The 27,160-nt window shown below is 43.1% G+C and overlaps 1 protein-coding gene across 6 annotated transcripts; it reads left to right on the plus strand.

Annotated features, from left to right (window-relative positions):
* Positions 1–880: 880 nt before the first annotated feature.
* Positions 881–25,299, plus strand: Otud3 (OTU deubiquitinase 3). 6 transcript variants are annotated; one of them, XM_063235628.1, is made up of 8 exons: positions 881–1,238; positions 5,617–5,765; positions 7,898–8,010; positions 11,076–11,198; positions 17,102–17,233; positions 17,669–17,765; positions 19,170–19,351; positions 20,275–25,299. In XM_063235628.1, the coding sequence occupies exons 1-8, from the start codon at positions 1,018–1,020 to the stop codon at positions 20,407–20,409; spliced, it is 1,152 nt and encodes a 383-aa protein (XP_063091698.1). In that variant the 5' UTR covers positions 881–1,017; the 3' UTR covers positions 20,410–25,299. The 6 variants fall into 6 exon arrangements, with proteins under 6 accessions (XP_063091698.1, XP_003471409.1, XP_063091701.1 ...); XM_003471361.5 differs by having other exon boundaries at positions 883–1,238; positions 20,291–25,299; XM_063235629.1 differs by having other exon boundaries at positions 1,084–1,224; positions 20,291–25,299.
* The last annotated feature ends 1,861 nt before the right edge of the window (positions 25,300–27,160 follow it).

Below are 27,160 nucleotides of genomic sequence, written 5' to 3' on the forward strand. Positions count from 1 at the left end.
GTAGTACACCATCGTATAAAAAAATTGCACATCTTCTTTATCCATTCATTGGCTGACAGACAGTTGGGCTGTTTCCAAGGTTTAACTCTTACAAACTGTGCCACTAAAACATGGGTGTATACATATTGCTGTGGCATGACATTTTAAATTTTTTTTCTTTTTTGAGACAGGACCTCACTATGCAGTTCAGGCCGTCCTTGAGCTCACTTTGCAGCCCAGGCTGGTCTCAAACTTCCAACAATCCTCGTGCCTCAGCCTCCTGAGTGTCCCGCAGTGTTTCAATTTTAGAAACAAAAGTGCCGCATCGCAGGAAAACTCTTAATTCAGGCAAACCTAGGTTGGTCACCCTAGAGTAGAATTCAGATTACTGGAGGAGCCATTATTCTTGGGCAGAAGAGCTGCCCTTCTTTTGAATTATAAGGGAAAGAGGAGAGATGGAGAACAGCAGGGTTAAATAAGCAAGTATCTGGGTTTGGAGGCAGGGCCAGGGTCTGTGATTTTGCACTTACTTAACCTCTCAAATTCAGTTTCCTGTAATTTGGGGGGTAATTCAACATGAATGAATCATGGCTTATCCCAACTGCAAGCTCACTTTTTCTTTTGTTTCCTTCTTTCCCTAACTCTTGTTACTCCTCTTCTTTCCCGCTCTTGTATTACTAGCAGTATCGTACATGTCATGCCTGCCCTTGACGTTTTCTAGTTTTGTTCTCGTTGGTTTTATCTGCTCCACACTGAGTAGCTGCCACCGCTAGGGGGAAGAGTAAAACAGATCAAGATATGTGTCTATCTAGCCCGCCTAGGCGCTCTCTCTATGGTTCTTACCAGCCGAGCCTGGGGGGAGGGAGGTGCGTGGGCTCCGTCACGTGACGCAATACCTGGTGCGCGCGCAGGCGCAGTGGTCTTATCGCTGTCGCCAGGCTCCGTCGCCACCGCCGCTTCGCCTCTTCGGCAACTGAGGCCACCACCCCGCGGTCCTGTGGCGTTTCCTTCTGCCGCTGCCGGCAGCGGGCCAAGATCATGTCCCGAAAGCAGGTAGCGAGGAGCAGGCCTGGCAGCGGCAGCCGGAAAGCCGAGGCCGAGCGCAAGCGGGATGAGCGGGCGGCGCGCCGGGCCCTGGCCAAGGAGCGGCGGAACCGACCGGAGCCCGGCGGTGGCGGCGGCTGCGAGGAGGAGTTCGTCAGCTTCGCTAACCAGCTGCAGGCCCTGGGGCTGAAGCTGCGGGAGGTGCCGGGGGACGGGTGAGGCGGGCCGGGAGCGCGGGAGGCGGCGCCGGGGGACCGCGCCGGGGGACCGCGCCGGGCATCGCTTGGCCTCCGTCGCCCGCTCCGTCCGTCCTTTTCTTCAGGCAGCCCGAGCGCCTCCCGCGAGCCAGCCGCAGCGCTGATGTGGGGTCCGGCGGGAGCGGGGCGCCCGTCGCCCCGAGGCAATGACCCCAGAGTTTCCCAGTGGTGGCAGTCGCTGCAAGGGAAGTAGAAATGGGTCCTGAGATAGAACACTGGAGCAGAACGCCTCGCTGAGGTGACATTTAAGCCGAAACTTGAAAGAATGAGATGGAGCGGTCATAATGAGGATAAGACAAATAGAGGCGTAGGATCCCCTTGCTCCTTGCTCTTGGGTATGACCCCCCTTCTGCATTTGGGAAATGAGTTTTGTGAGGTTCTGTTGCTTACCGAGCTGAAGGCAGCTTACCTTATTTTTACTTCTAGGGGCTTTAGTTTCTCTACGCAAAAAAGCTTACCCAAGCTTGCATGGGGGCTCAAACTGGAATCCAGGGTCCACTTTTTTTTTTTTTTTTTTTTTTTTTTTTTTTTAGCGAACACTGGATAAATGAGTGGAGGCTGTAGGTGAAGGAAAAGTAACTTTGAGAAAATAGATACGGATCTTGGAGGATGGGTGGAGGAAAGAAGAGGATACAGGAGGAGAGGAAAACAGCATTCCTATTGCAGTCTGGTTGCCAGGAGTGCCGCTGCAAGAGATAGAATTGATAGTTTTGCCCCTGCTTTTTCTTCCCTTCGTTGGGGGGGAGGGGTGGATTCAGGTTAGCCAGAGGAAAGAATAAGATGAAGCTAAAAGCCGTACAGAATCTCCATAGGTATACATTGAGGAAGAAATTTTTCTCAATTTTACATTCTATTGCAGCTTATTGATCAAAACTAGTTGACCCTAATCTTTCCCAGCTTTCTCTTAGTGCTTGAGGCAAACTGTATTTTTCTCCATTCAGAGTTTGCCATGCTCTCCTGCCTTGGTCTTTTTAAGTTTCCATTAGACCTTGATTATATTTACTCACCACCATCCAGCAGAGTGTCTGGTACATAAAAGTCATTCGGTATATTTTTGCTGAATGAAGAATAATAAAGGTATAGAGAGTGGCCACCTTGCTCATTTATAAGCACAAGACACTGCTGTGTAAAGTGTAACACCAAATGCATACAGTGGAAATGACTGGATTGTTTGTGTGGTATACTGAGCAGTGTATTCTTCTTGTCGGGGCCGGGAAACAAGTGCTTAGCAAGAGGCTCAGCAGGTGCAGGCATCAAGTACAGGGATTTGTAGAATCTTTCAGGGGCTTTCATATGCTCATGGGGTACTACCTGTCCTGTCCTAAGAGAGCATATTTCTCCAGTTCATCACATATTAAGCAAGGTGTGTGGAGTATGTTAGCTAAGGTAGGTAAGGAATTCATAGTTTACTAGGGGAGAAATATAATAATGGGTCCTATTTTGTATTCTTAAAAGTAACTGGGGAACTCTAGACTTCTTTGTTTATATGGGTTACAGCTATCATGTATATTGCATTACAAATTAAAACACTTCCATTTTTTATTAATATTTTTTATGGTACTGGAAAGTTCAGGCCTTCACACTGAGCGATATCCCAAACCCTTTTTAAATGTTTTGAGACAGAGACTCACAGAGTTGGTAAGTTTTCCCAGGCTAGGCTTGAACTTGTAATCCGCCTGCGTCAGCCTACCAGAATGCCGGGATGACAGGTGTATGCCACCATGCCCACAGTTTTGAACACAGGAGCATGGAAACGTAATTCCAGTAGCTGTCCATCACAGATCAGGTGGCCTCTAGAAAGTTCTGCTGTATGTTTGTGAGGTAACGAGGATGAAGAAGGTAAACAGCATGGTTTTGCATTCATGCGTATCCTGAAAGGGTCTTAGAAGGCCTTCCTACCTCCCTAATTCTCTGGGCTGTCACCCTTTGGGAACAGATGTTATTAAATAGCACATTGTGAACTAGCCTTACTAACTGTGCCAGACTCTGGTCGTACTGTTAAGAAGGTAGCAGCTGACACTCCAGTCTTAAGTGGTTTAGGAGGCCCTCCCGTTCCTTCAGCAGATGCTTATTTATTATACTGCTGGGCACCTCTCAGAGGTATGGTTCATGATTGGGTCTTGGAGGTCAGTAGGCATGGCTCAGAGGACACTGAAGGTTGAGTAGTCTGCACAGTGGCCCAGGAACACATGACTTCTGAACATGTTACATTGGATGGCAGGAGTGTGGAATTCAAGGGTGGAGGTCGAGGATCGAAGCACCACAACTGGAGTACTTCTGTGTCCCACTTCTGAACTCCATGTTTGTTGGAGAGTGTTGCGGTGATCATGCTAGTTCTTGGGTGGATTTCATGAAGCTAACCACCTCCTGCTCACGCATTGTTCGCTTAGGTACCATGAGATGAACTGGTTCAGCCCTCTTTAAATATGGTGATACTGGTCTTTATCAGTGCAGAGGGTAGTGTTTTCTGTGTGGGATAATTTGGGAAGTGTCAAGAGATTTTAAAAAATGTATGAATATTTACTGAGTACTTGGTATAACGTGAAATTATAATACTTTAAGAAAAAGTTCACAATCTATTTTTCTTGTTTCGTTTTGGTCTGATTATAATTTGAGTAGCTGAGCATAGCATCTTGCTATAGGCTTGTTCACTGCTGTTGGGGTGGTACTTGTAATATGGTGATTTTTATGATCTGAAATGCAAGACTTTACCTATATCTCTGAAACTCAGTGGTGTTCAAGCAGGGATGGTTTTGCCTCCCAGGGGATATTTGGCAATGTCTGGCGACATTTTTGGTTGTCGTACTTTGTGGGGAGGAAGATGCACTACAGCACACAAGGCAGTGCTCACAGCCAAGCATCGTCCCTGCCTGTAGGGCAGAGGTGCAGAAGCCCTGCTGTAAGCTGGTACTCAGAGTGCAGACCTGGGGAACAGCTGGGTCTCCTGAAGTCCATAGGGCAATGGTGCTTTGTTCTCCCAGTGTTCAGGTGCTCTCATGGACTCCCTAAGGGAACCCAGGTTATATATTTATCGTGCTTCCTGTGTCCCTACCTTGTAACTGTAATAGAAAAACAAATGATTTTGGCCTCTCCTGACTTGCTTTTAGTGGATTCAGAGCAAGTTTGGTGAGTAAAAAGTGTATTAAAATAAATTTAACAATCCTATTACTTGTGGACAATTGCGGCTAATATTTTGCTGTTCATATTTGAGCAAGAGTGTGGGGTAGAGCCAGGCTGCCTGGCTTTGACTCCTTGGTCCTACGCCTACTAGTTTTGTGACTTAAGGCAGATTGCACTAGGGGAATCATAATGGTAACTGCCAGAGTTGTGAACACTTAAGTGCATTTGGTGAAGAGGTCCCAGCAGTCCCTGGCATATTGTAAGGGCTTTTTAGGCGATTGTTTCAGTGTTTCTCTTTGTGTACATTTCTGTGTTTCTCACTGTGTTGGTACAGATGATCATGGTTGAGCTTGTGTAGTAGATAGTTTGTGTGTACTTTTTGGGCTTATATGGGAGAACATTTGTCCATGGTACTAAAAGTTCTTAACAAGAATATTATTCTGTGCAGAATACTATGAATTTTGGTATATTAAACATAAAATAACTACATATATAATTTTGTGCCAAATTATAGCTGTTAAACTAGATTCAGGAATGGACTTGCGGCAGTTGCTAAAACTTTTAAAAGAAAGTTGGGAGAAAGACTTGATTTATCTATTAGCCCTCTTTCCCCTCTCTCATTGAAAAAAGATGGCTATTGTTAGATTTTAGCAGTAGATGACAGGCAGTCCAGTTTATAGAGCTGTATATTCTGATTCCTTCTAGAACCTTGTCCTAGATGGATGCAAAGCTTCTTGTTTTCTAATTTACAGACTCTCCCTTATTTAAATTCTCCCTTCTTCTCATCTTCCTCACCAAAATATACATCCTTATATATTTGAAGTTACCTAGTTTCACACCAAATTGTTAACTCTTCCAAATGAAAAACAATGATACTCTAGTTCCAAAATACAAATTCATCACTCTCAGAAGAATTTCAGACTTAAATGTATGGGAGAGAAATAACTTCTGTTCAACTCAGAAAAGTTAAGTTTTTAATAGAAAGTTACAGAGAGGCAAGAATCACTTCTTATTTTGTTGCTTTTCAAGAAAGTAATGTATTTGTCCTAAGCTCTCCCTGTAGCCTTTGGAAAGGATCCTGGCATATTAAGAGTTGAGACCTTACTTTTGCTGAGCATAAGAGATTCTCATGGGCTGACTGGCATGGAGCATCATTGTTTTTAGATGAAGCAAGGTCAGCTTTGAAAGGTCTTGACCGTCATTTTTGTTTTGACAGCAATTGCCTGTTCAGAGCTCTTGGTGATCAATTGGAGGGTCACTCACGAAATCATCTCAAGCACAGACAGGAGACGGTGGACTACATGATAAAGCAGCGGGAAGATTTTGAACCCTTTGTAGAAGATGACGTTCCGTTTGAGAAGCATGGTAGGTTCACTGTGGGACACCGGATCCTTCAGGAGCAATGCATTGGGTAATTAAGTCCATTGGTACCCTCATCCTCCCTGCCAGGGGTTTGATGATATAAATTGTGGCGTTCGTTCATTCATTCAGCAGATACCTTATTTGTCTACTCTGTCATGGGTAACATGCTAGGTACTTGGAAAGCAGTAGATTTAGATGTACATACTCTTTTTTTTTTTTTTTTGTCTTTTTCCTTTTTATCGGTACTGGGGATCGAACTCGCAACTGCCTGCTTGCAAGGCAGGCGCTTATGCCACTGAGCTAAACCCCCAGCCCCGATGTACATACTCTTAATAAAATTAATGGTTTTGAGGCCTGAGGGTATAGCTCGGTTTTTGTGCTAGCACACATGAAGTTCTGGGTTTGATTCTTAGCACCAAAAAAGGGCATTAATTGACCTGAAAAGCTGTTTATTACTGTTATTATCAGTGGAATGAGAAAAACGCACTGTAAAATGGTGCCTACCCCGGCATTTATAGTTATTGCTCAGCTACTCTTACTTTTCAGAACTTAACTCTCTTTAAGGGTGGTAAGGAGACATTAAAGCACTCTCACAGAGATTTTTTTTGGTGACAAATAGATGACAAAATTAAAATAAGCTTTTAATAAGTTAAGGATAAAGGGCCTATGAGTATTTTAAATTATCGTCTGTAGATCTTTTTGTATTTTAAGAATGATGATGTATTACTTTTATAGTCAGAGAAACTAATAAAGTCACCTCAAACCCAATTGCCACCAGTTTAGTTTGAGGCAAATCAGTGAATGATTTTAGTTTCTACTTGGGGGCACAAATCTGTTAAAAAATTATGTATGAGATTTTAAACTTTCATATTCTTACCTAGGCCCTCCCATGCTAGGTGCTGATGTACTTAGTTTTCTTGGATCTGTCCTTATCTGGAAAGTGACAGATTTGTTTCTGTGGTTTAATACCTGTCTCTGGAGGCCATGTCAAGAATGCATTGGGGGAGACATCAGAAGGGGAAGGTAGTTAGATGGTCTTCACTTCCGCCAGTTGAGAAAATAGGAGAGTGTCCACCAAGAAAGCTCCTGACACAGTCTATTTTCCTTTCACTGCTCCCACCTCATAAAATTAGGCTTCATTTTCTGTTTTCCTCGATATCCTCAGTGTTCTGTGGATTGGCCTCTTTGCCTCTTGATGCAGAGGGTGGATTGGGAATTTTCCAAGTACAAAGCGTCCATTGTATTTGGAAAGTGTTTTTTTCTGGCATGTCTGTGTGCAGTATACTCAGTATTGTTGGCCAGGAAAGCTCACCCTAACTTCAGTGTCAGAGTTCAACTTCAGCATTTTGGTTCATTATTTTTTCCTTATTGATTGGTTGGGTTTTTTGTCTAAGTGGTAGATAGTTGTTAGAGGCTTGCTAGAGGGCCTGGCCCATCATGAATAACAGATATTCTTCTCTCCTTTGGAGATTCCAGAGGTTTAGAGGTTACCTTGAAGGAGCCTGGGACAAAGGCCAGACCTTTCTTTGGACAAGGCCGCATTCCTTAGTGCCCATCTTCTGGTTGTTTGCTCTTGCTGGTTGTGAACTAGTTGAGGAAAAATTGATGGAGTGGCCAAGAGCGAGGGCTTTGGAGTCAGGCTGCCTGGGTGAAATCTCAGCTTGCCCTGTATAGCATCTGTGACCTTGGACAGTTACGAACTATCCTGTGACTCTGTTTCCTCATCTGTCAAGTGGCAGGCATAATAGTGCCTCTAGGTTATTTTGAGGACTAGAAGTGATTATCAGAAATTATTAGAGCAGTGCTTAACACATGCATAATAAGCTTTTGTAAGTGTGAACTATTGTGATTACTGTGTTTATTGGTGTATGTTCAGTCACTTTTATCCAGTTAGACAGATTGAAAGTGTTCAGTACATTTTATTGAAAGAATAAGTGGATCCTTCAATATTTAGTGGTCTTCTGAGTAGCAATCTGCATATTGTTGAACCAGCTAAATTCCTAAATGATTTATGGGCTTTACAGATAGATAGTCTTGTTTCTCTTTGTTTGGAACTCAGTAAATACTAAAGCATGCTTGCATTTAGGTTTTTTTTTATTATAAATACATTATTTTTCTCTCTTGTTTTTATGCAGTGGCCAGTTTGGCAAAGCCTGGTACTTTTGCTGGCAATGATGCAATTGTAGCATTTGCAAGAAATCATCAGTTGAATGTGGTGATTCATCAGCTTAATGCCCCTTTGTGGCAGGTAGGTCACCTATTAGAGAATTTATCTATAAAACAGCTTTTGGAATCTCCTAAGATGATGGAGCTTGACCTGTGACACTGAACTGTGCAGAATAATTTGGGTCATCAGTCTAACCAATGACAGGGATCTTGTGGTGGCTTGGAATTAATCTTTGTGCTGTGTACAAATGGAATGTAGAGTATAACTTAGAAATCTTTCAAATGCTATATGTGTTATTGATTCATTGGGCAATTTGGAGTCACAAAGCCTAATGTGGAAATATTTTAGATAGTTCCATAAAAATGGGAATTTAAAGCAGTGCATATGAATTCTAGTTTTTTTTTTTTTTTTTTTTTTAAAGCCAGTCAAATTTAGCAGTGGGGGGGTGGTGTACCAACTTGAGTGACACTAATGTTAATAAGTTCTGATAACCCACTGCCATCGGACCAGCCATGAATTCTAGTTTTGCAGGCTGCTCATTCTCATGTATATTTCTGTGATTTTTGGGTGGAGGCAAACAAAGACCAGATTTATTATAATAATTGTTGGTAAAAAGTACGTTCTCAACAACCACCAAATGTAGTTTATGGTCTAAGGTATCGTGCTCTGCTCATGGTTTCTTTGGTTCTTCTACAGAAAAAAAATTGCAAGTAACATTTGTGCTGCAGAGCGGCAGCCTCATAGCACCCCACGCTGTCCCCTGTGAGGTAGCTGTTCACTCAGCTCTTTGACTTTTTCTTTACCTTTCCAGCCTAAAATCCTAAATTAACCTCATACCACAAACGGTTCCTCCAACCACACATTCAGGAGTTTAGATCACAGGTTGGTTTGAAAGTGTGTAGAGGCTCCTACCTCCTTACTCTCTTCCTCTTGAAATCCAGGGTTTCTTTTCACTTTGTAGCTCAGCTCCCGAGGACTCAGCATGCAACTTCTATTGCCCACCCCTACGTTACTGCCCTGTGATCAGTGTTAACATTTAATGATTATATATATTTGTACATATATATATGGGTTACTGTGTACCTACATATTGTTATTATAAGGATAATAGTGCTTTTTTTCATATGCTACCTTCATGTACTCTTTGTAAATTCCTCACTCATAGCTTGTGCCTATGGAAAAAAAACAAAGGTTAGGTATATAAAGAGATAATTGACATATAGAAAATTCACCTTTCAGATATATGGTTGTATGTTTTGAAAAACAGTCACGTTTAACTACCACCAACTCAGGAGTAATGCTCCTGTGACAGAGTTACCATGTGACCCTGGCAGTCACTAATGCCCCCTCCCACCCAGCCCTCTTGTAGCCACTGTCTGATTTGTCTTTTGTATGGTTTGGCTTTCCTGACTGTTAGATCAGTGGCGGTGTTTAGCCTTTTATGTTTGGCAAAACCTCCTTTTAGCAAGATTCGCCTAAAACAGAATAAATTAGCTACTCCCTGGGTTGGTGAGGAATTTCACCTTACAGGGATAAAATGAGTAGGAGAGAAACAGTATCTGTGTGTTCTTTGGGGCCGTGTTGCTGATATCTTGACATAAGGCATAGCTATCGGGTTTGCAGTGCGGTGTTCTTTAAGGATGATCTGTGAGCCCACAATATGAGTTACCACTTGATCCAGTTTTTTGTTGCTGAAGCATTGCTTAGCAGAGGTGAAAATCATATGAATGTGTAGCATGGTGAACTTAATCTTGAAGGAAAATTCTCAGGGTAATTCAGTAACCATAGCCTGCTTTTTCTTGCATTGATACTTTTTAAAGTTTGTTAGTTAGAACTTTGTCAGATTTGTTTCCATAGTGTTCTTGTTCATGAATTACTGAACAGGAGAGTGTATCTTTTTAAAATAAATTTGTTTTATTTCTGTTGACTGTCCCACGTCTCCCCTCTTCAGTGAAACGTAAAATTTTTAAGAATTGAAACTATGGCTGTTGTCATGGGTAAGAGCTCTTGAATTATTGATGGGTAGTCTTAAACTCACAGCGTGGGGATACTGAAACTTGGGTTTTTCCTGGTTGGAAATAGAATATATGAATAGCCTAGGTGTGTGTGACACACAAAGGTAGAGTCCTCTGTAACCTGCCCATGAAAAACACAGTTGGCAGTTTGTTGTTATTTTTTCTAATCAAAATATGTATATATTAGCACTTCAGAGTTTGTCATTCAGTTTCCAGTAAATTGTTTCTTTTCTTAGTATTCTTGCTGGGAGACAAATGGTGCTGTCACTATGTTATTTGTGTCCAAACTAGGCTCTGCACTCGGACATTTGGGCATTCTACTGGCAATGACTTCCACAGTCTTGATGTCTAGACTGTGGGTTTCTCTTTGTCCCACGGTTTTTTCTGTGCTTTTCTTTTCTTTTCATTTTAATAATTTTTTGGGGGGGAGGTACTAGGGGGTCAAACTCACGACCTTGCACTTGCCAGGCAGGCATGTGCTTGTGTGATTGAGCTAAATCCCTGGCCTACTGTACTTTTCTAACATACATGTTTAAATTAATGGTAATATCTTACTTCTTGTGACTTTCAGTAAACACAGGAAGGAGGTGTTAGAGTTTTAGTGTCTTAAAAAGAGACAGTTACTGGGTCAGAGAGTTACTTTAGATTTTTGTGGAAGTGGAAATTTTTGGCGATCTTTGCAGGCTGGACCTTAGAGCTTCCGTATTGTATGGCCCAAGTTCTTGCGTGCTGTTCACGTGGAGTGAGCGGTACTTCTAGGGTTGTCCAGTGCGGTAGTACTGTTTTACTGTATATGATTTTGTTGTAAAATTATGTGATTTTGTTGCTGATAATATGTCTCACTATATAGTTGGTGGAAAGTGTTATTGTTAAGGACAGGGTAGAAACTTAAGCTGAAACTTAAGCTTACTTAAGTTCACTGTAAACCTGCCCCTGGTCTTGAATGTTTTCATATGGGCTTATTTCTGTGTTGTTAGATACCAGGTAAAGCGGACTGAAGCATGCAAGGGAGGAGGAGGATAATTCTGAAGTTGGTAATGACGTATCTGTATAGAGTCTGATGACTGAGGTTCCTGGCAAGGCATTTCTACCCAGAGGTCGTCTGCAGTGTCTCCCCTCTTGTGTTTGCAGATTCGAGGGACTGACAAAAGTAGCGTGAGGGAGCTGCACATCGCCTATCGGTACGGAGAGCACTACGACAGTGTGCGGAGGATCAACGACAACTCGGAGGCACCTGCGCATCTCCAGACTGACGTGCGTGAGCGCCCGCCCTTCCTTCCTCTGTGCTCACATCCTAGGGGAGCAGGTCCAGAGCTGTGTGCCCTGACCTAAAAACTCATGTTTTTTTTCTTTTTTTAATGGAGAATCGGCTTTAAGAATTTTGAGTTTTTAACAAGTATTTCTCTTTATCTCTTATGAGGGACACAGATAAAATTGCTTGCTATCCTTTTGTTTTCTCTATCAACTGATACCTATGCTTTTTTTGCATATGAAATCCATCAAATTTTAAAGTTACCTTTATATGTTGAAATTGATTAATGCCTATTAGACATGAAATTTGGAAATTGTGGAAAAGATAAACTACAAAAACACATAAAATGCAAACCTTTAAGGTGTCAGTAGATTTTTGTTCAGTCACTTAATGCATTATAGAGGATTAAGGTTACATTATTCTACAGCTTTGTTGGCTGCTTTTTTCCCCCCAGTTAACCCACCTTATTGCTGAGTCCTTGCTCATGTTGATGCCTACTTTTTTTTTTTTGTGGTACGGGGGCTTGAACTCACTACCTCGAACTTGCCAGGCAGGTGCTTATGCTGCTCAGCTAAATCCCCGGCGATGCCTACTTTTTAAAACAGTTTTATTTCTTGAGTTAGGTCATAATGGTGTATGTCAGCATGGGTCAGAATTAAAAGTGTGTAGCAGGAGATAGTGCTACCTTCTGTTGTAGTCAGGGGTTGTGAGGAGAACAATTAGAATCAGGACATGGAATTTATAATACATTTATGATGGTCACCCAGATTTAACACAAAAAACTGCAGGAAATCTATCCACAACATCAGAGACAGAATATTTAGCCAAAGGCCTCAATCCCATAGCAATGTCTCACATGAGTCCAGATGAAAACCCAGAGCTCATGAAAATGCCTTCCTCTAGTCCAACTGGAGGTCCAGAGCCCACAAGAAGGACTCACACCAGTCTCTATTAGGGATCCTTGCCAGGAAGGCCCAAAGGTCAGCGGTGGAAGCCAGAAAGGCCATGCCAACGGGGTGAAGGAGCTGTGCTGGTGGGATGAGAGTTCTATGCTGGAGCCAAAAAGCCACACTCATAACAAAGACCTGTCCTGTAAAGCACCACAGCCATCCTCAGCGACACAGAGGCCCAAGCTCCTCCAATGATAAGCACAGTTGAGTACATGCCAGGAAGCCAGCATGACGAGTTCATCCTGCAAACCAAGTGGCACATGTCTTCCCCTCTGGAGCCAGGAAGCAATGTTCGATGTGAGGAACAGAGCTCCTCCAGGAGAATCAACAGCTCAAACAGCAACTCGTAGGAGAACCCTCAATGCCTCAACACAATAGCTTCTCCTTCTCCACATCTCTATCTATGCTGGCAACTTTCCTCAGGTGGAACATCTATGCTCAGTGCCATGCTGATGTAATCCAGCTGGTGTAACGTTGACCACCAGTTTCTAATCCATAACACCTTCTCACCCTTGTGCTTTGGCTGTGCTGTTCCCCTCCTTGGGCCCAGCCAGTGGTATCAGTATACCATAGACAGATTCATGTATGTGCACGGTTCCACTTCTGCTGCTTTTTACACTCCTGCCTCCTCAGCTGTAGCGTCCTGTACCTACTGCACACCCTCACACAGCCAGCCACTCTGCCTCGTTTTTAATGAAGGGTTTAATTCGTGATAGTGCACAAGAAGCTCTCTGTCTTTTTTAAAGCTGCATTACCATTGTTATTACCGTGTTGAACAGATGCATTATGACTTGTTGACCAGCCCTTACTGATGGACTTTTTGAACTTTTGCCATTGAAACTGGCATGCAGTTCCTTTTATGTACCTCATTTCATTCATGTGAGTATATTTTCTGGCTAAATCCATAGAAGGTACTGCATCAAAGGGTTTTGATAAATACTGCCAAATTTCTCTTTATTGATGTGTTACTAATTTGTAGTCCCACTTGTAGTATATGCCTTTATTCTTATGTTCTTGCCAGCGTGGTGGTTATCAAGTTTTTAAATCTGTTTTCTTAAGATAGTTTTAATTTGCATTTATTTTTATTAGTCAATTTATGCATTTTTTTGTGTTTTTAGACATTGTTTTTCCTTTTTTATGGACTCTATTTATTTTCTTTGCCTTTGTTTTCCTTTTAAAATTGTCTTAGTGATTTTGGGAAGCTTTCTGTGCATTAGGGGAATTAGTCTTTGTGTGATACAAATTGCAGATATTTTTTTCAGTTTGTCACTTGTGTTTTTCTTCTGTCTTCTGTGGTATTTGTTGTGATATTTTCAGATATTTTTGTTAAATTTAGTAATGTTTTCTTCCCCTTTATTATTACTCCCTCTCCTCTTCTCTTCTCCCCTCCCTTCCTCTCTTCTTTCTTTTGGTTAAATTTATCACTGTTTTCCTCCTCCTTCTCCTCCCCCTTTCTTCCCCTTCATGTGGTGCTGTGGATTAAACCTAGGGCCTTGTTGTGCTTGCTAGGCAAGTGCTCTGCTCTGAGCTACATCCCCGGCCCTGTCACTCAGTAGTACCTTATGTGTCTTTGAGTTTTGAGGTTATAATTAGGAAGGCTTTATATACTTTGAGGTTAAAAAGAATTCTCTGATAGTTCATTATAGTACTTTTGTAGTTTCATTAAAAGTTTCTTCCCTTTTTAGCTCAGCGGCATAAGCATCTGCCTTGTAAGCAGGCGGTCGTGAGTTCTATCCCTGGTACCGATAAAAAACGAAAAAGACAAAAAAAAAAAAAGTTTCTTCCCTTGATACTGGGGATTGAACCCAAGGCCTTTACACTGAGCTATATTCCATCCCTTTTTTACTTTGAGTCAGTGTCTTGCTAAGTTGGCCAAACGGGGCTAGAACTTGTGATTTTCTATCTCAGCTTCCCGAAGTGCTAACCTGGCAGATACGTGCCAGCCACTCTGTCTGGTGTGGCTTTGTTTGGAATTTATATTCTCCAAGAGTATGAGACTATGAATTCAACTTTTTGTTTCCTTTGGGATTGCATAATTGTGCACAAACTGTTTATTCATTTCCATTTTCTCTGCTTATCTAATATGCCACCCCCTCCAACCCATACTAAATTCCTGTGTGTATTTGGGTATGTTTTTAGACATTTCATTCTGTTCCACTGATTTGTTTGTGTTGATGCTCCATTACTTTAATTAGTTTTAAAGTCTGATAGAAATTTTTGCTCATAATTACTTTTCTTTTTTATAATTTCTTACCTGTTCTTCCTTACAAAATAAAAAATACTAGAATTAGTATGTCAAGTTAAAAAGTTCTATTGAGTTTTTTCAACTAGAATCTCATTAAGTTAGTAAATAAGGGAAACATTTTCATCTTTATGATACTGAGTCTTCCTAGCCAAAGATCAGGTACACTTTAAAATTTGTTTGATTTTTTTGTGTGGGTATAATTTATAGGAGCAGGTTTTGCCTACCTTTTGTTGATTCTATTCTTGCGTATTTTGTGTTTTTTGTTCCTAAGGTATGGAAAAGATTCTTTTCCCTCTTCATAGTTCCTGGATGGTTGTCTGTCATTTGTACATGAGAGCTAATAACAAAATGCCAATTATGTAATGTTTAGTATTCATTAGGATTTTACTATGCAATAAAATGCCAGATATTCTGCAGAATTCTCTTTTTAAAAAAATGGAAAAAAAAAAAAAGCCACATCACATAAAATGGTCCAGTTTTAAAAACTTAGAATTCATTGGCTCCTGGTACTCTCTGTGTTGCACTGCTGGTTCCTCTGTCTGGTTCCAGAACGTTTTTGTCACTGCAAAAGAAAACCCAGCGCCCATGAAGTAGCCACTCTGTCTGTCTGTTCCTCCCAGCCCAGCACCCACTCACCCGCCTCCTTGTCTCCATCATTTACGTAGTTTGGATATTTCATATGGGTGGAGTCTACAGTAGGTAGCCTTTCCTGACTGCTTTCTTCAGTGAGCAGAATATTTTTGAAATTTATCCGTGTTGTAGCATGTATCACTGCTTTTTTTTAAAAAAATGGCTGAATAATACTCCATTGTATACCTGGGTCTCCCTTATTTTATCTAACTGTGCTTTGGACATTTGGGTTGCTCCCAACTTTTGGCTCCTGAGAATAGTACTGCTGTGGGGCTGGAGATTTAGCTCAGCGGCATAAGCGCCTGCCTTGCAAGCAGGCAGTCGTGAGTTCGATCCCCAGTACCGATAAAAAGGAAAAAGAATACTACTACTGTGAGGATAGTATTGCTGTGAGTGTTTGTATATATATTAGTTCAGAACTTGTTTTAAATCTTGGGAAATATACTTGCTACTTGAATGCTGGGTTATATGGTAAATTCTAAATTAAACTTTTTGGGGAATTGCTAACCTCTTTTGCAGAGTTTTACATCATTGCCAGCAATATACCATACACCATTTTACATGACTATCAGCAATATATAAGAGTTGTGCTTTCTTGACATTCTCTGCAACACTTTTTTTAAAATGGCTATCCTAATGTCTGGTGGTTTTAATTTGAATTTTCTTAATGACTAATGATGTTGAATATTTTTTTCATGCTTTTTGCCATTTGTATATCTTTGGAGAAATAACTATTCAAGTTCTTTGCCTATTTTTTATAATTGGGTTGTCCATTTTCAAGTTGTAGGAGTTTGTTGTTTTGGTCCTGGGAATGAAACTCAGGATCTTGTGCTTGCTAGGCAGGCACTGTGCCACTAAGCTATATCCTGGCCCCCTGAGTTATAAGAGTTCTTACCATATTTTGGATACTAAAGTCTTTTATTGTGTGGATGATTTGCCAGATTTATTTTTACTTGTAGTAGTTTTGTTTTTGTTGAGTCTCTTGAATTTTTTTTCCAGGTACAGAATTATCTCATCTGCAAGAAATGATTTCTTTTTCCTTAATTTGTTTTTACTTCTCATTTCTTCTTGGTTAATTGCATTGGCTGTTCCCTCTAAAATGTTTTTAAATAACCACAATGGTAGTGAAAGTCCTTACTGTATTCCTTGCTGAAATGGAAATGAAGACATCATTCTGTGATTATTTAGCTAAGCCCATACTTCAGCTTATTTCTTGTTGTTCACCAGTGTAAATAACATGCTTATGAACACTTTTTCATAAGACCTTTCTATATTTCACATTATTTCCTTGGCTAACTTCCAAGTGAAACTGCTTCATCTAAGCCTCTTGATACCAAATCGTTAAAGTAAAATTTAAGAAATTGTTTTGCATTAGCATTCTAAGGCGTATACCCAGGTAAGTGCTGGACTCCACTTACTTGGACATGCGAAAAATTGAAACATCTTTGCCTCTTTACCCATCCTCTGTGAAAAGAGAGGAAAAAGTGATTGAATGGTCACTGGGAGATGACTTTAGCTTTTCTGATTTAGGCTCCAGTTGTGGAGACCTCTTGTTCTCCAGGCAAACTGTTCTTTGTTACAAGCTGTATTTTAGTGTTCAGACTGGCACATTCCTGTGAGTGTGGTGGTGTGGACCTGAGGTGAGATGAGGCATGCCATGCTTTGTATTCCAGAGTCCGCAGATGATCAGGTAGGGCCTGTGAACCAGACGAGACTTGGACATGCATCTGTTTCTAGACCAGCACTGTTTCTCTGAAATAGCTCATCAAATGTCTCATTCTCTCATCAAATGAGAGCCCTGTTTTGCTGTTGGAGTCAGCAGTCACTGCCAAAATGTTGGTATCTAGAAACCTCAGAAGCTCTGGTGCTGTTGTTGCCGAGTGACTTAACTCATCTCTTAGGGCTTTCTTTTTAATCTTCTGTGATGCCCTGGTGCCCTCGTGTGTGAATGACGTTTAACCCGCTCACTACTGTTTTCTTCAGATTGTCTCTAGAGTCTTCCCCACCATGTGCAGATGTTTTGAGATTGTAGTGTCTTTCTGTGTTGAAGTTTCCTAGTTATGTTTTTTGTTTCATTTAGTTTCAGATACTTCATCAAGATGAATCAAGTAAAAGAGAAAAAATCAAGACAAAGGGAATTGACTTGGAAGATGACCTGAGAGACGAAGTAGAAGATGCTGTCCAGAAAGTTTGTAACGCAACTGGATGTTCAGTTAGTATCCTAACGGCTTCTGGTTTACCTGCTAGTTTGGTAGCCTCTCTATAGCATGCCAGCCTGTGACGGGTCAAACAGGTGGCGGAGATTCGTGGTTTAGGATATGATTTAATGAGAGCTTTTTATTCATTTCCCTCTTGTTTACTGGACTTTACTCAATATTACCCAGAATTCTAAGGAATGGTTTTAATTTTTTCTGATGTTCACAATATTAAAGTACAGCTTTATAAAGAAAATTCCTTTGCAAATTACTTTAAGTGGTTTTTAAAAATAACCAACCTTATTTGAAACTGACATTTTTTAAATGGAGAGGGTCTTGAAACCTTGTGCTAGGGATCATGGTTATATGTTTGTGGTTATCAAAGTCATAGAGTAGAACTAGGTGGAAAAATATATCCAGAAATCTGAAATGTTTCTTTGTTTCTTGGATAGGATTTTAATTTAATAGTCCAGAACCTGGAAGCTGAAAATTATAATATCGAATCTGCAATAATTGCAATGCTTCAGATGAACCAAGGGAAAAAAAAGAGTAAGTCCACAACTGTCCCTCGTAAGTCTTTAAAATGATTGTATTGGTGATTTTACAAATATTTATATTTACTTTATTTTAGTTTTGTTGTTTATTTTTCTGCAATATTAGAGCCTGAACTCCGAAACTACATTGAGCTACAACCCCCACCCTTTTTCAGTCTTTTGAGGCAGGGTTTTGCTAAGTTGTTCAGTAGTCCTGGGTAGTCATATTTTTAAATGTGTATTTTTGAGCAGCCTCCAAATGTATATTTTTGATCAACTCACAGGTAGTAGTTGCACTGTTATTTATCCGTTCACTCAGCAGTTGCTTATTGAGCACTTCCTATACAATAGCAGTTTTTACTACATCTTGGTCCTGTATTAAGAATTGGGGGTGGGAAGGGGGTGTGAGACAGATGGGAAGCCTACGTAATGTTATCCATTTTTTTTTTTTTTTGTCTTTTTCCTTTTTTTTTTATCGGTACTGGGGATTGAACCCATGACTGCCTGCTTGCAAGGCAGGCACTTATGCCGCTGAGCTAAATCCCCAGCCCAAGCCTATGTAATGTAATAGTATCTCATGGGCTGGGGAGCACTGTCTAGGACAGTAGGTAAGGATGCCTACCCCACTCCTGGAGGGCTGGGGAATCCCTGGGAAGGTTGTCTTTATAGAAATAAGATCTTACAATGTTCAAGTGATAACTAAGAGAGAAATGCCTTATTTTTGTGACAGAAATGTTTAGTCTTATCAACTAATGATAATTCCGATTTTTTTGTTGCTTGAACTGAATTTAATTTTGTGACTTAGACAGTGGAGGAAAGATGTAGCATCTTAATTTCTCGGTGGGGGATGTAGCTCAGCAACATAGCACCTGCCTGGCAAGTGCAAGGTCCTGAGTTCAATTTCTGGTACCAAAAAACCCTTATTGCCAGATATTGTATGCTATTTGCTTACTATTCCTGACATAATAGTCTTCCAAATGATGAATATTTTGTATCTGCTTTGTGTAATTGCCATGCCTTCACAAGCTGTGAGTAGCTGAGTCTCTGACGTAGATTAGCATTGTTTGACACTTGTTTAGTACGGTGTATCCTTGACAGGTAAGAGTGACACTGCAAGCGGCATTTGAAGTCTTACTTAATCATAATTCAAAGTGTAGTAGCCTCTTAATAATTTCTCTAATCATTATTTAAAAATTTATCCAATTTATTTAAAAATTTTGTCTAAGGTTATTTAAAAATTTACCTATGTTTTACCAGTCATTTTGTCCTCTTTGTTTCCCACTGTACTGACTTATATTAGAATTTTTTATCGTAAGGAATTGCTTAAGACAAGATCGTTTCTTCCTAAATTACAGTTATTTGGGGACCCAGGTGAAGTCTGTTAGGTTCTCAATTTTAATTAAACACCTTTTTTTGGAAGATGCAGAGGAGGATCCTGAGCCCACTGGCCAAGTGCTGAAGCAGAGTGACCCCTTATGGCAGGAGGGCGGCACTGGCACCAGAATCTTTGGAAATCAGGGCTTAAAGGAAGGCAGGACCGAAAACATTAAGGCACGGGCCAGCCCTGGTGAAGAAAACAAAGCACATAACCATCTCCCAAAGGTACAAAGAGGGGCTTGGACGGGCAGTGGTGGGCTGCTGAAATTCTGTGGTAGTGGCGGAAACTTGAATTTCATTTTAGTTCGTGTTTTCCTTTTGAGTTCTAAGAGTAGTTATTGTGGAAAATCTAGGGGATGCATAAAGGTTTATGAAGAAGCAGAATGAAGATTGCTTGGTGTATATAGTGACAACCAGAAGGAATTCTGGGTGAGACTGTCCTCTGTGTACAAGCACGGTTCCTTCTGCCGCCTAATGTTGCATGTGGTTCTTCTTCCTAGTTAGTGTACGCTTTTCATGAATGTGTCTGCCTCTGTGTATACATCTTTGTATTTTGAATTAGTTTCTTGCATAGAATCCCTGAAGCATAGTCAACAGGTTAAAGGATGTGGGTAGCAGAATCTTTTTAAGGCTTTTGGTAAATCTTCAAATGCTTCCCAAGAAGGTTGTGCATCTCCCTCCATGCTTCCCACTCCCACAAGTAGATAGCACGTCATCGTACTGAATTTGGAGTTCATTTAAAAGACTTTTATCTAGAAGTTGTGAATTTAAAATGCCACAGTGAGAAGCCCCAGGCAGAGGCAAAGTTGTTGTAAGCTTTGAGCATTTTGTTACAGTTACCTGGGCTTCTAAAATACACAAAGGTCCTGTCCCCTGGCCCCTTTGAGTGTTGTCCCTTGCTTGATTAGGGGTAATGTCCCTTTAGGTCATTTTGAATTAGTTATGAGGAGTTGATTTTGTTTGCTAGTTCAGCAAGGGGATGTGCATTTTGATGTAAATTTGAGCAGTAAATGGAAAAATCAATCATCCATAGTCTCGTAGGCCGGTCCTCAGTTCCTCCTGAGAAGCGGTCCAGCCCTGCGTATCTGTCAGCCGTGTCTCTTTACAGCAGGCAGCAGCCCTGTCAGCCATGCTGCTGACTTCCGCAGTGGTCTCCTCTTTCAGGTCACAAACAAGCACAGGAGGGAGCAGCAGCGGCTGGAGAAGAAGAAACGACAAGAGGAGAGGCATCGTCTCAAAGCCCTGGAGGGCCGGAGCAGCCACAGGGACAAAAACAGAAGTGAGGCAGATGCCAACACGCAGGTCACCCTGGTGAAGACCTTCGCTGCTCTGAACATCTGACCGCGGCCTCCGGGGAGCTGCGGGAAGCAGAGGGGAGACCGGGAAGACGGCGCGGGCGCGCCAGGCCTTCCAGCCAGCCGTCCCGTCCACAGTGAGGCGGAACCAACCCCACCACACCAGGTTCCCAGCGAGTTACTGTCCTTCAAGCTGCCTCTTTTCTGTTGAGTTTTGTCAGTGCTGTGTTTTGTTTCATGAAAGTACAGTGAAGCTATTCATATTCTGTAATACCAACTTAAAATACTGAGTTTTAAGGATCAGGAAAAACCTTCCACGTGTGGCTTTGTTTGCCCTAAAAATCGGAGTTCAGTGACCCTGGAATCTGCCCTTAACACATGGGGTGGGTTTTGCTGTAACTGTTCATGAAGTAGTTTAGAGTAATTAGAAACTCAGAATGATAAATTTTCTTAGTTTCTCTTTTGTTTTCAAAAGACATCAACATATAAGATGGCTTATAAATGATTTTCATCTCAGGAAAATATTTAGGCGTAATTTCATTCTTATTCGGGTTACTCACAGATTAATTCAGATAGTGTTTTCCCGAAGTAATGCGATACGAGGGGTGGCCTGCAGCTGTCTGGGTAGGAATTAAACAACCATGTCCCTCTTCTTACTGACTAAGGCTGCTTCAGATGGTTTCACTCGAACTCAAGCCATAAGACATGCGTGCCTGACTGCCCGGGAGGCCTGGACTCTGCTAGGAAGCTGACAGTGGCATGGTGTGGAGTGCTGTCGGTGTAGGAAGATGGTTGGAACTGTCTGTGAGGCATGCTGGGATTCTGACTATCTGTGGCGCGGTCTGTGGAGGGAGGAAGTCAGGGCTCCCGGGTTTCTGCCGAGGAAGAGCCTAACAGTTACTTGCTGTCCCAGGAGGGGAAGTCTGGAAGGATAGCTAAGGTTATTTTTTGTGTTCACAATTTAAGTAACCACAGTCTCTTTCATTTGTTTTTTGGTACTAGAAACTGAACTCAGGACTTGCTGGGCAGGTGCTGTGCCACTGAGCTGTGTCCCCTGTCTGGGTAGAAATTAAACAACTGTGTCCCTCTAAGTAATTATATTCTTTCCAACTATTCTAGACTTAGAAAAAGGCTTTCAGAGAAGTACAAAGGTAACTTGACCTTTTAGGTCACGACATTTTCTTAGTGTTGTAGAAGTGAAATCCCCTAACAGGTGGCATTTATTTATTTTTATTTAAGCTCTGTTGGGGGTTTTGATGTCAGAAAACTCCAGCTTTGCCAGAGGTGGGCAGCAGCTTAGGTTATCCCGCCAGGGAAGGGTGCTTCCTTTGGCTAAGGCCTATGATCGACTCCACGATTCTGAAACAGATCGAAGCAGTGGACAGATCACGTTCCCAAAACTGAGCTGGGTGGATGTGAACTTTAAATTTGTCACATATGAGGTAGCCAGTCTTAGACACAGGTCTTTGCCTTCTGGGAACCTAGTATTTGGGCAAATGACATCCTGACTCCAAAGGTAAATTATCTGTTGTCTCCTTTATCCCTGGATTTCAGAATTGTAAGACTGGAGGTGCAGAGGAAACTGAGAAGTTCTGATGTGTGGATCCTGCCTGGGCAGGCTCCAGACCGTATTACTATCTGTAGACTCTTAGCTTTCTTTGGTTTTAATGATGCCTTTTAAATTTTTGTTTTACTGCGAGACTCTTTGTGGTAGGAGTGTAGAAGTCTCTAAGAACTGCCCCTGGGAGGGAGGTTGTGATGTGGGCTTCTTCCTGGCGGGCTGGTGCACATGCAGTATTTCAGAGGTTTGAAAACTGCACGGCGTTTTTTTCTCTGCACCTCTGAGTCCTAACTTGGAGACTGTAGGACTCGGTCTGAACAAGGGAAGGCGCTGTGCTGCCTTCCTCTAAGGATGTGGAGTCAGGTGCGTAGGATCCAGTCTTCTCCCTTTCACTTCTGGGCAGCTTCCTGGCTGGCTTCCTGAACTTTTCTGGGGAGCAGCTTTCTTACCTGTTTTGCTGAACTGCGGAAGACCAGATCCTTTAGAAAGATGGAAATTGTGTATCAGAGACTTAGAATTAGAAATAGTATACAGGAGATGCAGTGTCAACAGTTGTAGAATTGGTTTATTAACTTGGTTAAGGAAGTGGCCTTGGGCTCTACTGGGTTTTAGAAGCTTTTGAAGCTGCTAAAGTTACTAAAGAGTATTGGGAACATTTATTTATAAATTACCTAATTCTGATAATAGGTTTCAGCATTTCTAGGGTAAAGTAACTCGTTTTAAATCTAGTGACTTGTAATTTTCTTCTATTACCATTTCACAGCTTTCCAGTTGCAGTTGGTTATGTTTAGTGTGTTAATTACTAGAAGTGGGGTGCGAGCACCCAGCTTCCACAGTACCTTCTCACCAGGGCCTGAATTTGGCTTCACTGCCACAGTCTCACTGGAGTCATAGCAGGCCTTGGTGATGACTTCTGGCAGCCATGGTAGAGCCCAGTGTGCTTGGTCTTGGGGTGACGCCCGTCAGTAGCTGTTACCCCGGTGCAGTTACTCATGTGGATCTCTACGGGAAGTGACTCCAGTAGCTACCAGGGTCATAATGGCTAGGAAGGGTTCGTTCTGTGTGGGGTTGCAGTGCGGCTGGCTGGGAGGGGGAGGAGGAGGAGGAGGAGGAGGAGGAGGAGCATACGGCCATGGACTGGAGTCAGCACTGGCCTTACCAGCCACATGCAAAGGTTGTATGGGTTCAAAGGAAGTTTTTTTTTAAGGTCAAAATAAGAGGAAAAAATGTTAAAATACTAGTGGCACTGGCTTTAAAATAGACGTAGGTATAGTAAAACAGTGTAGAACCACAACTTAGAGTTGCCACACACTAGAAAGATAAAATGTATACATATACTTAAGTTTTCAGTGATAAACATACACTTTCAGGAAGAAAATCTGCTCGAGGAATTGTCTATGTCAGATGAAATTGTTGGTAGTTTCTTTTCTGAGCTCTGGAAACACTTCTGAGCTGGGTCTGCTGGGGAGGGCTGGAGAGTGGGCGCTCCCTTGTGGGCTGCTGGACCTCGCCCGCCCTCTCCCCAGGGGGTTCCTGTGGTATAGAATGGGGGGGTGTTCTTGTGCAGGCGAGGAGAGAGTTGCTCACACATCGAGTGCTCACGTGAGATGGACTTGGGCAGTGGAGCACACTGCAGTGAGTCCCTGGGTTCAATATGCAGTTTTTCTCTTACTCTGGGAAACTCTCTGCCTGGGTTTTACTGGGTCGACATAAAATGTCCTGTTTACCTCTGTGAAATGTTTAAGCTTAAATGTCTCAGTTGACAAGTCAGAGGACACTTGAAACCCTAGGCAGGAGTGACGGATTCTCACCCTGACCCCGGTTTCTGGGCAGGAAGGGAGTGGGGCCTCTCGTCCGCGTGTGCTCCGTGGCCCTCCGACTCCCACAGGGGTGGACACCTGGCTCTGCGCCTCGTACCTCAGCACTCTGCATCCCCCGCAGCCTCAGGGTCCGATGCGGTGTCTCAGTTCGTCCTTCTCGTTAGCCCAGGTTTTCCGCATCTTCACTCGGGCCACGGGTTGCCCGGGCTCTGCGCCTTCCCAGGTTCCTCTAAGCTCACCTAATAATGGCACTTTTTATGAGGTGTTTCTCTGACTAAAGCAGGCTGTGCTTTTCTGCTGTCATCCTTGAATTGAAGATCTAAATGCGTATTTAAGTTTGAACAGCTTTCACATTACCTGTTAGTAAGGGGGAGATCTAGCGTTTCTGGTGACGGAGAGAAGCCCGAGTTTCCGAGGCAAGCATGAGTCAGTGTGTGGCTCCTGCGGCTCTGGCCGGCACGGGCTTGGCTCTGGCCGGCACGGGCTTGGCTCTGGCCTCCTTGTCTTCAGGTAAAATTCCCTCTCAGAACCTCAGGCTCTTCGTGGTTTCTTCACACAGTTCTTTTTAATCTCGCTGGTTAGCAATCATCATAAGGACTGCGTTGTAACGTGATTAAAATGTGGAGTGCCCTTGCAAAGTTACTTGAGAAGAGGCTGCCTTGGCACAAGGGTAATGCGCCTCAGAGTGCTTATGTGCACAGTGAGTTTGAGCAGGGCATCCCCTGTTTGGAGTTTCTGCCCCATGCCGGGCCTCGTGAAGGGTCCTGATCCCTGGAGGAAACTCTGGGGTCTGGCTCTTAGCCTTTGCTGGTCCGCGTCTAGCGGGCCTCTGTTGCCAGCTGTCCAAGACAATCACCCAAGCTCGCGCACAGCCCTCTGCCTGGGGCTGGCCCCCTGGAAAGTCCCTCAGCTGAAACCTGAGCCACACTGGTGTGAGGCTCCTCACATCTTCCCACCTCTGGGGTTCAGTTTCCATGGCGGCTGCCCTCCCGGTTCCTCACCAGCACCAGGCCCAGAGGAGGAGAGAAGAGAGCCAGGAGTGAGCCTGAGCACCTCTGTGCTCCCTCCCTGGTGTCAGTCCCCTGGGGAAGAGGGCAGGAGGGCAGCAGTGTCTGGGGAAGGGGCCTTCTCTGTTTCCTAATTGCACTATTCTTGTTCTTGCTTCAGTCTGGAGATATTAAGACCTCCATGGGGTCATGATCCGTTGACTTAGCAAGTCTGCCTTATCTATGGAGCGTGGAGTGAGAAACAGGACCAGTCTGATGTCCGTAGTTCATTTCTCCCAGGCTGTTTTCCCCACAGATTGTGTTCACCTGAACCATTTTATTTTTTATTTACCAAAGTACTGTACTTGGCTATTTGCAGTGTTTTCAAAACCAAATGTTTCTTTTTGTGTTTTTAATCTTCAATACTTGGTGCAATAGAAGCTGCAAAGATGTGCCACTTTATCTATGAAATGGAGTTTTGTATACCAATAAATTCTAGTTTAAAAACAAAGTTTCAAGCTGTGTGTGGTTTCTTTTGTGTGGTGTTGGGGATTGAACCCAGGACTTTGAGCATTCTGGGCAGGCATTCTGCCACGGAGCTGTCCCCAGCTCAGGTGGTTTTCAGCATCTGACCATTTGAGTGAAGAAGAGGGTCCAAGAACGCATGCTGGGAATGTCCTGCACAGGGGTCTGTGCGAGCGGATGTGCGTGGTGCATGTGTGTGTGCTAGTTGGATTGTGTGTTGCTCCAGTTGGGCGGTCTCGGGCTCTGGCGTTGGTGGACCTTCAGTACCGGTGGGTATGGTCACCACACACACAGGCAGCACCTCTACCCCGGACACCTAAGGTTTCTGCCCGATGCCTCAGAACACTCTGGTATTCTGCAGTTGTCTCAGTACTGGGCACTGTGTCAGCTGTCACTTTGGGATCCCTGTAGACTTGAGGGTTGGTTTGAGCCCATTCCAATCAAGAGTCTGTGTCCAAGGACACATGGACAACAGTGACAGGGACACACACCTTCCTAGAAGTGCAGAGGAGCAGGGAGAGTGGTGGCCATGGAATCCCAGTGGGAGGGGCAGCCCCAGGGCTTCAGCAGGTCCAGTCTACACCAGGGCTCCGGCCAGTCAGGAGGTGGTTGAGGGTGGCTCACTAGACCTTGCCATCCTTCTGACTTTGACCTTGACTTTTACTGTCGCCTGTTTGTAATTTTGTACTCTGTATACAGCTTTCCGACTTGGCTCTCTTCTTGGCAAAAGGGCCAGAAAATATTCTGGTGACTGGCGGAGTTCTCCCGTGGTCACTTAAACCTTCCTCATGTTATTTCAGTCTCAGGCCACACCTAAGAGACTGGACAGCTCAGGGTGGACATGTACTATCCAGTTCCTGAATCAGGAAGGATGATGTGAAGGACCAGAGTCCTGTCCTGGCTTAGCAGCTGTCCCAGTACAAAACTTCAGTGGCCACCTCCATTCCATTCCCAAGAATTAAGCTGGGGCCAGGTTCCCTTTCTCCAGGTCAGAGGGATTTCATGTTTGGGCCAGGTGACCTATCAAGCCTTTCCAGCTGCGGGGATGGATGAGTCTCAGGATGGAGTGTGTTCAGACAGGTTGGAGACAAGTGACCATGTGCAATATTGATAAAATGCCCTGCAGAGACTGCTGGAGAAAATAATACTCAGACTGTTACAGTCAGGGGATTGTAAGGAAAATGGTTACATATAGGACACGTAATTTATAGTAGAATTCTATGCTAGTTACCCAGAATCAAATACAAGAATTGCAGCCGAGAGCCTGAATCTCATGGCAATGTTCGTATGAGTCCAGCTGAAAACGTAGAGCCCATGACAGTGCCTTCCCTGAGTCTAACTGGAGGCCTAGAGCCCATGACAATGACTCATGCAAGTCTCCTTCACAGTTTGTGCTGGGAAGGCCCAAAGGTCAGCAGAAGCTAGAAAGTCTGTGCCAGTGGGGTAAAGGATCTGTGCTGGTAGGTTGAGGGTTCTACACCGGAGCCATGAAGTGATGCTCAAAATAAGGACCAGGGCTCCCCCAAAAGGTACCACAGCTGTCCTCAGTGACAATGAGGTCCCGAGCTCTGAAGATGAGAACAGCTGAGTCCTTATCAGGAAGCCAGCTTGTCCAATGTTTGGACAAGCTTCTGCTGATTGAACAGCTTCAAAAGACTCCAAACATCAATACTTACTTCAGAGAACCCACAACGCTACTCTTCCTCCCCAGGTTTCCTTTTTAAGCTGAGATCAGTCCTCAGGTGGGCCCTTCATGCTCTGTACCATGCTGATTCAGTTCAGCTGGTGTTTAAATTGACCACCAGTTACCAATCCACCACACAAACAATAGGTATGCAGAGATTACA

The sequence above is a fragment of the Cavia porcellus genome, unplaced genomic scaffold (assembly GCF_034190915.1).
Source record: "Cavia porcellus strain 051 isolate PalLab524CR breed Dunkin Hartley unplaced genomic scaffold, mCavPor4.1 scaffold_25, whole genome shotgun sequence".
NCBI classification, from domain to species: Eukaryota; Metazoa; Chordata; class Mammalia; order Rodentia; family Caviidae; genus Cavia; species Cavia porcellus.